This window comes from Arvicola amphibius, chromosome 13 (genome assembly GCF_903992535.2).
Source record: "Arvicola amphibius chromosome 13, mArvAmp1.2, whole genome shotgun sequence".
Lineage (NCBI taxonomy): Eukaryota > Metazoa > Chordata > Mammalia > Rodentia > Cricetidae > Arvicola > Arvicola amphibius.
The window spans coordinates 48,815,051-48,829,203 of NC_052059.1; the positions used below are offsets into that span (position 1 = coordinate 48,815,051).

The 14,153-nt window shown below is 47.0% G+C and overlaps 1 protein-coding gene across 1 annotated transcript; it reads left to right on the top strand.

The window, feature by feature from the left end:
* Positions 1-1,884: 1,884 nt before the first annotated feature.
* On the top strand, positions 1,885-13,117 carry Pnoc (prepronociceptin). Its single transcript, XM_038309568.1, has 3 exons — positions 1,885-2,010; positions 9,876-10,266; positions 13,032-13,117. Exons 1-3 carry the CDS (start codon positions 1,885-1,887, stop codon positions 13,115-13,117), a joined length of 603 nt encoding a protein of 200 aa, XP_038165496.1.
* The last annotated feature ends 1,036 nt before the right edge of the window (positions 13,118-14,153 follow it).

Consider the following 14,153-nt stretch of genomic DNA (forward strand, 5'->3'; position numbering starts at 1 on the left):
CTGTAGCTTACAACCCCAGGTTGCAGTCTTTCGCCGCAGAGAAGCCACAGCAACAGAGGCTTGCAGCAGCCAGTCACCTAGTCATCTAGAGCAGAGGGGGACAAATGCACCCTTGCTACTTGCTTGCTCTCAGTTGGCTTTCTCCTCTCTTATACTGATCAAGAACGCTTGCCCAGGGAATGGTGCTGCCCACAGTGGCCTGGGTTTTCCCACATCAATTAATACTCAAGGCAATCCCACAGACATGCTCCTGGGCCAGCCTGATCCTCACATTAGAACTCTCTTCAGGGGTGACTCTAGCTGTCAAGTTAACAGTTAAAACAAGTTTCCTGTTCCTCTTTCCATTCAATCCCAAGTAAAGATGGTTCAACCCAAAATGTCATAGTCCAAGGGAATAGTTTTTTTTATTCAAGAGGTTTGATCTAAGGATGTTGTATTAGCATTTTCTAGAGGAACAAAACTGATAGGATGAATATATACATATATATTCACATATATAAATATATATGGAATTGATTAAAGTGGTTTACAGGCTGTGGTCCAGCCAGTTTAATTATAGCTATCTACCAAAGAAAAGTCCAAGAATCTAGCAGTAATTTGGCCCATGAGGCTAGATATCTATCTCAGTTGGTCTTCGGTATAAACCAGGGGCATGTGACCTACTTCTTCCAAATAGATCCCACCTGCTACCCTTCACTAGTTCCCAATAACATCGTCATCGTATGCATTTACCAAGAGATTAGCCTATTCATTATGTCTGCATCCTCAAGAGCTCAGTCTTTCTAGAGATGTCATCCCACAGGAACCAGAGGAGTAATTTACTAATATTCTACATGATGTCGTGTGTGTGTGTGTACATAGTGTATGGGTGTGTTTGCCCCAAGGTTGACTTCAGATATAGTCCTTAATTATTAACTAGACTATATATGGAGAAGCAGGTCTCTCGCTTAGACCTGGAGTGCACAAATTCAACCATTTATTTGCCCACCCTGTCCTGGTGACTCGCTGCCATCTCCAGCTCCCACTGCCTTGGTGTTGCAGGTGGTCCACCAACCCCACTCGGTGTTTGCTGAGTGGGATCCGAACATAGTAAGCACTTTACCCACTGAGCCATTTCCACCACCTCCTTCTCCTTGTTTTTAGTCTGTTCAAGCTGTCTGCCAAGATTTGCCATCGTAGATTTCAACATACGGTCTCTGAGAAGACACAAACAGTCAGACAGAAGCAGGAGCTCAGCTCTGACGGGTGACAGGCAGGGAGCATGTGAGAGCTCCCTGAAAGGGAACTGAGGGATAGCATTCCTGGCCAGGCCAGAGAGGATGAGAGGAAGCATTTTAGTCATTCATCTGCCTGCCTCTGCCTCCCAAGAAATGGGATGACAGATGTATGCCACCACCTTCAGCTGCTCATTGGCTCCTTGAAAACCTTGGCCCTTACAGGTCACCTCTCATCTTCCTAACAGGCCTATGGTAAGACATAGGCCATGCTTTCTCTTTTATGGTTATGGAAGCTGAGTTTTAAAGAGGCTGATTTAAATGCATACATTAATCAGCTAGGAAGCAACACCTCTGGCCTCCAGGAAAGTTGTTTCCTACCCCACGACTCTTTCTGGAATGGCAGAGGCCAGTCAAATGACAGGAATCACAAGTGCTCGCTAGGGATCCAGACTACACACAGACTACGAACGAAAGCGGTTCTGGATGGCAGGACCAGGCCACCAGCACTCTCTACAATCTATTCCTTGCCAGGTGAATCTCCTCGCTGAGGAATGATGCTTGCCTCCCTGGGTCATGGTCCCCAGGGCGGACTAACCCTCTCCCTAGACGATACTAACTGGCATGTGTCCTCTGTGTGTTTCAGCCTCTTGCTTCCCACTGCTGCACCATGAAAATCCTGTTTAGTGACGTTCTGCTGCTCAGCCTGCTCTCCAGCGTGTTCAGCAGCTGTCCCAGGGACTGTCTCACCTGCCAGGAGAAGCTCCACCCAGACCCTGGCAGCTTCGACTTGAAGGTATGTCCAGAAGGTCAAGGGATTACCCTCTTCCTTGCTCTCTCCTCCCTTTGACTCCAAAGCAACTGCTAAATGAGACATTCAAGTCTCCCCCAGAGGTCACAGGATTTGTACAGGGTCGTGTGACTAAGAGGAAACAGGTGGAGCTGAGCTGTATCTTCCGACTATGACCCCTGTGGTCCTCCCTCTCTACCACCATACCCCTGTGGTCCTCCCTCTTTACCACCATACTCCTGTGGTCCTCCCTCTCTACCACCAAATCCCTGTGATCCTCCCTCTCTACCACCAGGTCCCTGTGGTCCTCCCTCTCTACCACCAGGTCCCTGTGATCCTCCCTCTCTACCACCAGGTCCCTGTGGTCCTCCCTCTCTACCACCATACCCCTGTGGTCCTCCCTCTCTAATATCAGATCCTTGTGATCCCCCTCTATCACCAGATCTCTAAGGTCTTCCCTTTTTACCACCAGGCCCCTGTGGTCCTCTCTCTTTACCATCAGATCCTTGTGATCCTACCTACCACCAGGCCCCTGTGATCATCCCTACCACCATGTCCCTGTGGCCCTCCCTCTCTACCACCAGACCCCAGTGATCTTCCCTCTCTACCACCAGATCCTTGTGATCCCCCCCCACACACAAGATCCCTATGGTCCTCCCTTTTTACCACCAGACCCCTGTGATTTCCCCACTCTACCACCAGACTCCCGTGGTTCTCCATCTTTATCTTCCAATAAATACCTGTTCATGATGCCCCTGTCCCAGTGTTATGCATACTACATGTATATAAGGAAAATTAAAGTCTTCTTCAACCCCATGAATTAATCCCTTTACTCTATGCCATGACAAAAATCTTTGAGACTTAAGGAAGGGTTTATGTTGGATGACAGTCTAAGAGCACAGTCCACCATGCAGGAGACAGCATGGAGGCAGGAACTTGAGGCAGCTGGTCACAGTGTGATAACAGTCGGGGAGCATAGAGATGAAGACTGGGGCTCAGCTCACGTCTTCTTCATCCAGGCTCGGACTCCAGCTCTTGGGGTGGCGCTACCCAGACTCATGGTGGAGTTCTCAGCCTCAGTAGAATCTCTCTTGAAACACCCTCATCAACTGTGTCTCCTATACAATCCTCAACTCCTCAAGTTGACAATAAAGATCAGCTGTTATATTATATTATATTATACTCCAGAAACCAGAGAGAATCTTACTTTTCTTACTTTCTGTAGTGTCACAGGGTTAATATTCTCATGTTATTATAATTATTTCAAGTGATTTCTTTCTATGAATATATAACTTACTCTCCATTCCCTGTCTGCAGAACATGTATAGTATCATCCTTTTTTTTATACTGCAAATAATTCTACAATGAGCATCCAAAAATGCTCTCTTGTGTTTTAAATTTCCAGCTTGAAGTACAAAACATTAAATTATTATTCATTAAATGAACTGCTTTCTTACTCTTTTAATTTCAGCTTAGATAGCGATTCTCTCCTATGAAATGTAGAATAATTCAATTACTTTTTCCCCTTGAAGTCAATAAAGTTGCTTTCAAGGCACAGCGCTTCAAGCCCCTCAGCCTTTCGAAACCAGCAAGTAATTACTGTTCCTTAAGGCAAATAGGCAGACACAAAATCCAGTGTCGCTGGTACCCAACACACCTTGCTATCTCCCGGCTCCAGGAAGAAACATGGCCTCAGTGCCAACAGACAAGCAGTACACTCTTGCGGGCCTGGTCACACCTATCATCTGGGCAGGAAGGCACAGTCAAGCAATCGGGAAGGGCAGCCCAGATGAACCCTGGAAGGGATGTGTTTCTGATGTTCATCCATCCTATCTTCCTCTAGGCATCTGTCTACCCAGAGGGCGTCTCATCCTTCAAGAGCCATCTTCTTACCTGGCTTTACCTGGCCTATGGGTCTCTTCCCTCTACCTACTCTTTCCCAGCCTTTTATATTGGCCTCTGTTTCTCTGCTAAATCCCTCAACGGGGATGGCAAGAAGCTTGTTTCTTGCCCCTCTGTCCCTCTCCTTCTGAGATGGCACTACTTACCCTGGTTTTTCTCTCTCAGGCTGCAGGTAACTGTCAAAGGGGCCCCTGACCCTCTCTCTTGGGCTCAAGCCTAGATCCAAGGCACTCTTTACTGCTCCCAGGGAACCCTTTCTTTGCTGTCTTGCCACCTTGCACCTGCCTCCCCCTTCCCCTACCCACTAAACCTCACTTAGTCTTCAAAGCCAAAGCCAAGCTTCATCTCATAACAAACATGCTGTTCACTCACAAAGGCAAAGGTGAGGATCTAGTGGAGTTTGGATCTGAAAATACACAAGAGAATCAGACAGAGATAAAGCTAAGCAGCACACAGGAAGAAGGAAAGAGAGGCGTCTAGGAGACAGGAAGTTCAGGAGGGTGAGGCCAAGGTCAGGACCAGCCAGAAAGAGCTGCAGAGATGGAGTGGCCAGCTTGGTGGTCTCCGCTAGACATGGTGGTGCTTGGAGAAACAGCAGCAGCAGAGTTCCTGGCTCTCTGGGGTCTGGTTTGGGCACGAGAATGAGCCCTACAGGGTAGATTGCATGTGCAGCCCCATGAACGTCCAAACTGCCTATATCCAGGCCATGGCTGTAGATCACACACTGATAGGGGTGGCCACTGTACGTAGGCTGAAAATTAAAACCACCAGGTTTGTTCTCTCCACAGTGACCTTTATTTTTAATATACATGCAGACTTAACCACCTACTCCCACACCGTCAGTTTCTTTAACCAATCTGACCTTGAACTTCATGAGGAAATAAAATAAAATTCTTCTTCTTAGGGCTGATGCTCATGGGTTAAACTTATTCTGTCTCTTGGTGCTATGTCGTCCCCCTCTTTCCCTGCCACTCTTTGGCTAAGGTATGAGTTCCTTTGCTAATCTAACTAGGTATCCCAGCATGGGGCCCTGTGTATGGCCCATAACAGGGCTCAGGCAGCCTGCCTTGTGGAAATTGTATGATTCTGAGACCGTCAGGCTCCTTGCTGGGCATACCCCGGAAGCCACTATAAGGTCTCACATTTGGGTCTGTCTCGGGTGGTGGAAAATTGGAAGTGTGCTTCTGTCCTCTCTCCATTAGCATCTCAGGTCTTTGGGGTCCAGACAATACTCACTTTACTTCCTAGAAACAAGTCAGAAAATGGATTGGTAAAAGCCTCACAGTTGGAGATAAACGCTTTGCAGTGCCTGCTGGCCCCCCAAGGATTCTGTCGCTTGCTTTTTCTCTTTCTAGTTCCTATTCCCTTTTAACCCATTTTAAACAGAACAAAATTCCAAAGGCATAAGCAACTGTGTCTCATTTTCTGAGCCTGCAAATCTTGCCCATGTCTGCTTTGATGAGGGGAATGATGGAGGGGACACACATTTCAGCCAGGGTCACCTACCAGTCCCTCTATCACATTATATAATCCTGACTTGCTCCCAGGATCCTCAGGACACTTGGCTCCATCAGAAATTTTTCTATTTCTACTCCTGGTAGGTGGCCCAAATATGGTTGACTTTTTGTTAGACTATAATTTTGGTCAGCAAATGACTCACCCACTTAGTGTCCTCTGGTTCTTCAACTAATTGTCGGTGGTACTTATTCCATCAGTTCAAGTAGAAGAAACTAAATTCACAGAGTTATTTCAGAGTCCAAGATGAAAACAACACACTCTCAGAAAACATTTTAGGGAATTGCATCTAAAATTCCTACACCTGTTGCAACAGAAGCTGCCTCCTGGCATCTCTGCCTGTAGCTAGAGAAGATCCTTTGTGGGTGATTTTCAGTAGGAGCTCTTCTAATGGATTTTTTCCCATAGTGTTCACCTGCTGCCCTGGATAGTGTCTGCCTATGAACACACACATATTCAATAATATATATTATTGAATAATAATTATTCAATAAATATAATTATTGGATTATATATATGAGAGGGGGTATATACACACAGTTGCCCATAGAAGTCAAGAGTGGTATCAGATCCCCTGCAGCTGGAGTTACGGGTGGCTGTGAGCCACCCATAAGTGCTAGGAACTGAAGTTGGGTCCTCTATGAGAGCAGTATGGGCTCTTAACCACTGAACCATCTTTCTAGCCTCTGAATTTATTTTTCTAAATTTTGCAGTGGTTAACGATTGTTAACTGCGACTCTGAATGACCAGGCAGGTGTGTTATGACTTAGTTACATCCCTAGCCATGCCTTTGAATGTTTTGGCAAAACTTCCTAGAACAAACAGCTCCTAAGTATGGCTTAGCCTGAAACAGAGATTAAACCACGAAGTAGTTGTCTTCATTCCTCTCAAAGGACTAGTGTATCTGTCTTGTTTGGTATGCAGTGGGAAGCTAGGATGTAGGTCTGACCTCTGTGGCTGGGTTACACCCTCAGCCTGTACCCTGACCTTTGATCCAGACATCCAAATGGCCCTTCGCTCAGTCTCTTCAGAAGCCCAGCTTTACAAATCAATTTGGCACCAGTTTAGTACTCCAGATGCTCCTGCAAACTCTGGCTTAATATAGCACTGTCATCATCATGGCTGAGAAAATGCATCCAGCTCACTTAATAAGCCACTAGCCCATCCCTGGGAAGCAGCTGATGAGGACCCCGGACCAGGGTCTTCAGCATCAGGCTCCTGTGTCCATCTGGCACTAAAAACACGGTTGTACATTTAGACAGCCCAGATTGTCCTCAGACCTTCTAGAGCGACCGTCGTGATGATGTGGTCAGTATCTAATTCATCTGGCGCTGTGTTGAAGCTCAGTAAAGACTGTGGCATCTGGTTCGATCACAAATTTTCATTTTCTCTCACTGACAAAAAAATCCAATAACCATCTGGAATTAGAAGACCAAGAGTGCTCAGCTCCAGTGGCCTCTAGACGTGTCTCTTCCGCCTGCAAAGTTGGAGGCGCAGACGATTCAGCAAGCATTGAGGGTTCCTTCTCTGCACAGGAACCAAGGGAACCCAAAGGTTGAGCTTCTTCTAGCCCCACCCTGGGATTCAGTGACCATCCAGTCTAGCCTAATTGTGAGCTCCAAGCCAGTGAGAGACCCTGCCTTGAAGGAACTGAACAGCATTCCTGAGGATGACACCCAGACTGTTCTCTGGCCTTCATACACACATTCATACACACACACATGCACGTTAAAAAAGATACACGTTATGACAGCCAAATGTGTTCATGCACTAGAGTGACCAGAACTTAAAAGAATTTAATTGATTGCCTGCCTACTAGTCACTAGAAAGAGCAGATACTTACCCAGAACTCAAATATGAATAAGATGTGCCCCTAATTTTTTAGATTATGCTTCATAAAGTATTATGGATATATCTATCTATCATTAAAACATCCCCCTGGGGCTGGAGAGATGGCTCAGTGGTTAAGAGCATTGCCTGCTCTTCCAAAGGTCCTGAGTTCAATTCCCAGCAACTACATGGTGGCTCACAATCATCTGTAATGAGGTCTGGTGCCTTCTTCTGGCCTGCAGACATACAGACAGAATATTGTATACATAATAAATAAATATTTTTTAAAAATAAAAATAAAAAAATAAAATAAAACATCCCCCTAGGTGGAATGCAAAGTTGGGTGGGAACAACAGAGGCAAGACAGAGCAATTCTTCCCGAAAAAACAAAAAAAAAAAGATAAGATAAAGAGATAGAATTAGAACATGGCCAGGTCCATGAGGACAGTGCAAAAGTGTCATTCCAACTGAGAGCACATGGTGACAAAGGCAGGGAGGTGTATGAGGTATGGGAGAAGCTCTGTGTGCCCAGGGGACTGTGAAGGAGAAGGACTTGGAAGTGTGACCTACAGGTAGGCTGGGCCACATGGTACAAGCACTTCTGTGCCCTGGTCAGAATTCTGGAGATGTTTTGAAGACAAGACAAGGTACCAGGCAGTTGTGGGCAGGGTATGATGTGATTAGAATAATTTGCCTGGACCCGCCAGGGCCCTGGCATAGATTTGAGTGGCAAAAAGAGAGATGGGGAGATCCGTGGGAGGCTTCTGTCTTCTAGAAGCACTTACACGGTGGCAGAAGGAATGGAAAAAGAGGCAGGTGCATGTACTGCATTGATAGGAGGATAGTAGGCACAAATGTACCCAGAGTTTAAAATCTCAGAGCTGGAGAGATGGCTCATTGGTTAAGAGCACTTCCTACTCTTCCAGAGGACCTGAGTTCGGGTCCCAGCACTCACATCTAGCAGCGTACAAATGGCTGTGACTCCAACCTCCAGGGGTCCTCTGCTGGCCTCTAGAGGCACCTACACACATATGTGCATACACACAAAAAAATAATTTTTTTTTAAAATTCAACTTTGGAATAACAAACCACGCCCAGAGAAAGCCAGAGAAGACGAGTAAAAGGGCAGACTAAGCTGGTGTGATAATTAACTTTGTCAGTTTAACACAAGCTGGGATCACATAGCACAAGGATCTCAATACAGGATAGGCTGTATGGGGTTGGCCTGTGAATATGTCTGTAGGGGATTGCTTTAACAGATGTGAGAAGACCTAGCCTACTGTAGGCGGCACCATTTCCTAGGCAGGGGCTCCTGAACTATATAAAGGTTGAGCACAAGTGAACAACAAGCAAAAAAGCCTGCAAGCATTCATGTCTCTTGCTTTTGACTGTGGATGTGATATGACCTGTTGTCTCAAGTTCCTGATGTTGTGACTTCCCTGCAGTGATGGACTGCAACCTGGAGTAAGACATAAACCCCTAAGTTGCTGTTTGTCAGGATATTTTACCACGACAATAGAAATAAAAGTACAGGACTGTAGAGCTGAGTCAGGAGTTAAGGGCACTGGTTATTCTTCCAGAGGACCTGAGTTCAATTCCCAGCAGCCACATGCAGGCAGAATACTGTATACATAATAATAAATAAAATCTTTTTAAAAAAGAGAAAAGAAAAGAGAATGCCTTCATAAAATAGGGCTGGAGGCAAGCCTGTAGGGCATTTCTTAACTGGTGATTATTGTGGTGCCATCCCTGGGCTGGTGGTCCTACATATGGGTTCTATAGGAAAGCAGGCTGAGCAAGCCATGAGGAGTAAGCCCGTAAGCAGCATCCCTCCATAGCCTCTGCATCCGTTCCTGCTTCCAGGTTCCTGGCCTGGCTTTCTTCTATGATGGACTGTGATGTGGCAGTGTAAGCCAAATAAATCCCTTCTTCAAGTTGCTTTGGTGATGGCATCTCATCACAGCAATAATAACCTTAACTAATACATCAGTAAAGTACTTGCTAGACAGGCATGAGGATCTGTGTTTGATTCCCAGAACACAGGTAAAAAGCCAAGCATGGAAGCACACACCTGTGATCCCAGCACTTGAGAAGCAGAGACAGGAGGATTGCTGAGACTTGCTGACCAGCCAGTATAGATCAGCTGGCTCAGGTCACCCAGGTCAATAACAGACCTGGGCTAAAAAAATAAAGTGGAGGGGCCAGCGAGATGGTTCATGGGGTAAATATGCTTCTATTCAAACCCAGTGACCTGAATTTGATTCTTGGAAGCCACATAAAGGTAGAAGGAGACTCCGCACAGTGTCCCCTGACCCCCACAGTCACACGCAATCATAATATTATTGTTGTTATTAATGAATAATTTATTATATAATAATCATTACTGTAAAGGGAAATGATATTGAAAATCAAATGGAGAGTGCTAGAGGAAGATAAGCAATATCGATCTCTGGCCTCCACACACGTGTGCATACATACATGTGCACCCCCACACATACATACACTGCTGCACATCACTTGAGAACTAGCACTTCAGAAGCACATGACTCGGAACAGCTATAGATGATCCTAGCTCATCCCTGGCTCTATCCCCTTTTCTCTTTCTCCTGCCTGTGTTTTTGCAGGTATGCATCCTCCAGTGTGAAGGAAAGGTCTTCCTCCGTCCTCTCTGGACTGCATGTGCCAAAGTCATGGCCAGTGCCCCTGGGCAGCTCAACCCTGCGGACCCAGAGCTCGTGACAGCTGCTCTTTACCAGCCAAAAGCTTCGGAGATGCAGCATCTGAAGCGAATGCCCCGGGTCGGGAGCTTGGTGCAAGCGGCAGATACGGAGCCTGGCACTGATGATGCCGACGAGGTGGAACAGAAGCAGTTGCAGAAGAGGTTTGGGGGCTTCACGGGGGCCAGGAAGTCGGCCCGGAAGTTGGCCAACCAGAAGCGGTTCAGTGAGTTTATGAGGCAGTACCTGGTCCTGAGCATGCAATCAAGTCAGCGCCGGCGCACTCTGCACCAGAATGGTAATGTGTAGCCAGAAGGAGCCCCTCCCAGCTGCACCGGCCACTGCAACCCATGAGTGAGTTGGGCACCAATTAGCAGGGGGCAAGAAATGACCTCATATACCCAACTGTCCCAGGCCTAAAAACATATTAGCCAGACCCAAACACACACACACACACACACACACACACGCACGCACACGCACACGCACACACACACACACACACACACACACACACGGACACCACTCAATCCCTCTCCCTTTTCCCTACACACATCTCAAGGACTCCAGCTCTTTGGAGGCTGGATTGGTGCAGAAATTCACATCTCTGCCTCCTCCCCATTTCTCCAGGGAGAAAGATTTTTCCCACCATTCTCCTTGAGGCTGACCACTCCCATTCAGAGACTGGTTACCATGGGGATAATAGTAGTATGTTAAGATAACTAATTCCTTTATAGCTCTCCAGGAGCTTAGTTACTATGGGGACAGTTAAGTGGACCAATTCTAACAGTCAGTTACCATAGCAACCATTCAGCTCACCTTTCCTCGGAGACTTTATCTGCAAAAAAAAAAAAAAAAAAAAAAAAAAAATACCCAATAGCCAGCCCTCCTCTTAGCCATTTGCAAAAAGGCTGATTACCGCTCTACTTCAAAGAGAGCTTATCCATCTCATCCTACATCTCAAGGTGGCTAAACTCCATGGAAACCATTAATATTTCCCATTTCCCCCTGCCAAAGACCTTTGTTGGGCCCCAGAGTCATGTTTTTTGCTCTTATTTCTTCCACTAACAATTTGGTCGTCCTGCACTTTCCCAAAGAAGGACCAGTATTGTGGTTTTTTAATGGCATCCTTGCTGAACCAGGACTACAGAATTTGGTCCAATGGAGCTAGTAGGTGTTAGAATAAGTACTAAGGAATAATGAGTCTTCTTTTTCTTCAGTTTTTTGGACTCATCCCAGGATGCCTCTTGTGTTCTCTTCCTTTGCTCCCTTCCCACCCTCTGGTACACACTTACACAGTCCTACAAAGCCTCGGAAAACACACAGCAAAAACCCAGTGACTGCCGGATGATTCCAAATCCAACTCTCCCCTGCCATCACCAGTGCATAACTAGGGAATGGCATTAGGAATCAGCACAGTGGATTTAAGAGAGAGTCCAACTGTTGTCTGTGCCCCCTCCCCGTCCATACATGCCAATGTGAACCTGAACAGAGCCCCACCCATCTCCCGAGACAGCTTGGAAACACAGCCTCATACAAAGCGCAAGTTAGCTGACCATATGATCCTGTCCCAACAGAAGCTAATTCCCGTCTCTGATGCAGAAAAGAAAAACACATGCATCCTCTCTTTTCTCTTCCCACGCACCCAACATAATCATGTCATTCATGGTCCTCTTTCCAGATAGAGTTATCCAGTGCTAATCTTTGGTGCCCACACTCTGACACAGGGTCAGCCCCCAGGGCCCAAGCTGCTAGGTCCCTTGTTTGCAGCAAGTTTATCCCCAAAGTTGGTCACATTTTTTAGGTTGTGGGAGAAGGCCCTGAATTTGTCTTAACAGAATGGTTCATCTCCAAAGACCCTGAGTGAACTTGCACTCTGTCCTTGACAAGCACCCGATTTCTTTCTAAGTCAGACCTGTCTGATATCTAGTAGTAAATCTTCCAGAAGTAGCACGGATTTTTCTAAGTCTTAATGGCATTCTCTACAGGAGCTCCTAAGGGACACCAAAGCCCGTATGTAATTCTAAACCACAACAATATTCTTTAGCTAAAGACAGTTTAAGATCAGCCCCATTAGCAAGAATCAATTCATTTGAAAGAAGAAAAACTGAGCCAGTCAATTGACTTTTCTGATTTTCTATTATACTTCCAACTGAGAGGTGCTCTAACAGGGCTAATAACTGGTTTCCGTCTGCTACTTTGCGCGACATGCAAAGTTCTTGATGGAAGCATTAGCCAGCTCATTCGGATATTATTAATGGCTGTCCTGCCGCCACATCACCTGCTCTCTCCCTCTCTCATCTGCGTGGGCATGGTGGTGAGTTCCAGAGTGGGTGTGTGTTAATGAGCCAGTCGTAGCCAGCTGAGACCTTGGGCTTATCTACACACACAGCCCAACTTGCCGCGTGCACGACAGAAATCCTTCCACTCCAGCCAGTTGCCATTGCTGCAGTTGTTCCTGGTGTTGAAGATGCCAATGCCAATCTATACTCAGAAGATTGGAGTCGGGAGAGGGGGCCACCCAACCTGTCCAACGCGTAATGGCAACCTAGGAAGACGGGGCATGGCAGTGCAGACCCTAGCCTGAACAACAGGGAGAAGAGCATAGCAGGTCTTGGGGACCGCCTCTCCTGCTCTGACCTATCCTCCCAGTGCTTCCTGCTGTGTCCGGCCTTGACCCTCTAGACATCAGCAGCACATCATGACCCCGTCCGTATTCTGCAAATCTAGCTTAGAGAGCCTGTGTCACATAAGAGAACTTTGAGGATGCCGCGTTTCACATAGATGCTGAGAACTGGAGAGGGGCTGAGTGGCACTGAGAAAAGACTTTTAAGTCATAGTCCACCAGCCTCCCTTTCTACCCGATGCATCCCTCCTGCCTGTAGTAGGCAAAAGCAGCAGGTAAGTGGAGGGCATTGAGTAAGGACTCCTTCTGGTCACTTGGGAAATTTTTTCACTTGCTGTGGTGGCCCACTTTGGGTTGCTTTTGTCGCTTGGGCAAACAGGATGGATGGCTTAGTGGACCTACTGGATTTGACATTTTGTTCCTTTCTGTCTCCTCAGGCATCCAGGTGACGCCCCGAACAGCATGTGTCCACACCCAGAAGTGCCGGCCGGGAGTCAGGATTCCTTCTTCCCTGAGGCATTGAGTACCCACAGCAACCCCCTGCCCGGTTGTTGCCCCCTCCCCACAGCATGTTTCACCACAACCCCGTTGCTACATCAGAGTGTATTTTTGTAATTCCTCCAGCTAACATTTCCACGGCCCCTTCTTCTCCCCCATCTTCTGCCCTCTTCTAGGGCCAGGGGAGAGGAATGTGAAACCAGACCCGGGGTCTTGCCTTCTCACTGCCATAACCTGTTTGTAAAAGATCTGTTCTTTTTGACCGATCGTTTGAAACAACTCTCTCCATTAAACTTCTACTGAGCAAATGGTTAACAAACTCGTTGGCTGTCTTTAAACGAGGCGATGTAGCACGGTGCAAACACACACGGTGAGAGCCACCTCTCCCGGAGGGAACTCGGGACTGGAAACTCATAGACAGCTGTGGAGACTACACTGGGACATGACCCCTGGGACATGACCACACCGAGGGGCAACAGGCAAGGGCACTGTGAAGTCAGATGCAAAGGGCTGTGTGAACGTGTGAGCAGGTAGGTGATGGAGACGGAGACAGCCGTTCTCAACCTTTGCGTCCATCCGGCAGCTCTTGGACCCTACATCCAGCTCTGGATCCAGCAGGAACTTGTATTTTTTTTAAATATTTATTTATTTATTATCTATTCAATATTCTGTGTGTATGCCTGCAGGCCAGAAGAGGGCACCAGACCCCATTACAGATGGTTGTGAGCCACCATGTGGTTGCTGGGAATTGAACTCAGGACCTTTGGTAGAGCAGGCAATGCTCTTAACCTCTGAGCCATCTCTCCAGCCCAAGAACTTGTATTTTTTAACAGCTCCCAGGTGATGCAAAGAGCCTGGTGGTTTGGCACCAGCGGGTTATGACCGAAGCAAGGGAGTGGCGAACCTGCCCCCCTACTTTTTTCTCCATGTAACACTAAGAGTGGTAAGGTGTGTGACTCTCGAAGTCCAGCCGGGAAACACGTGGAGAACCTAATTGGAGGAACTGACCAGTTCGATATCTATGTAGTAGACAGCTGTCGTGGTCCATTTGCCCCTGTTGG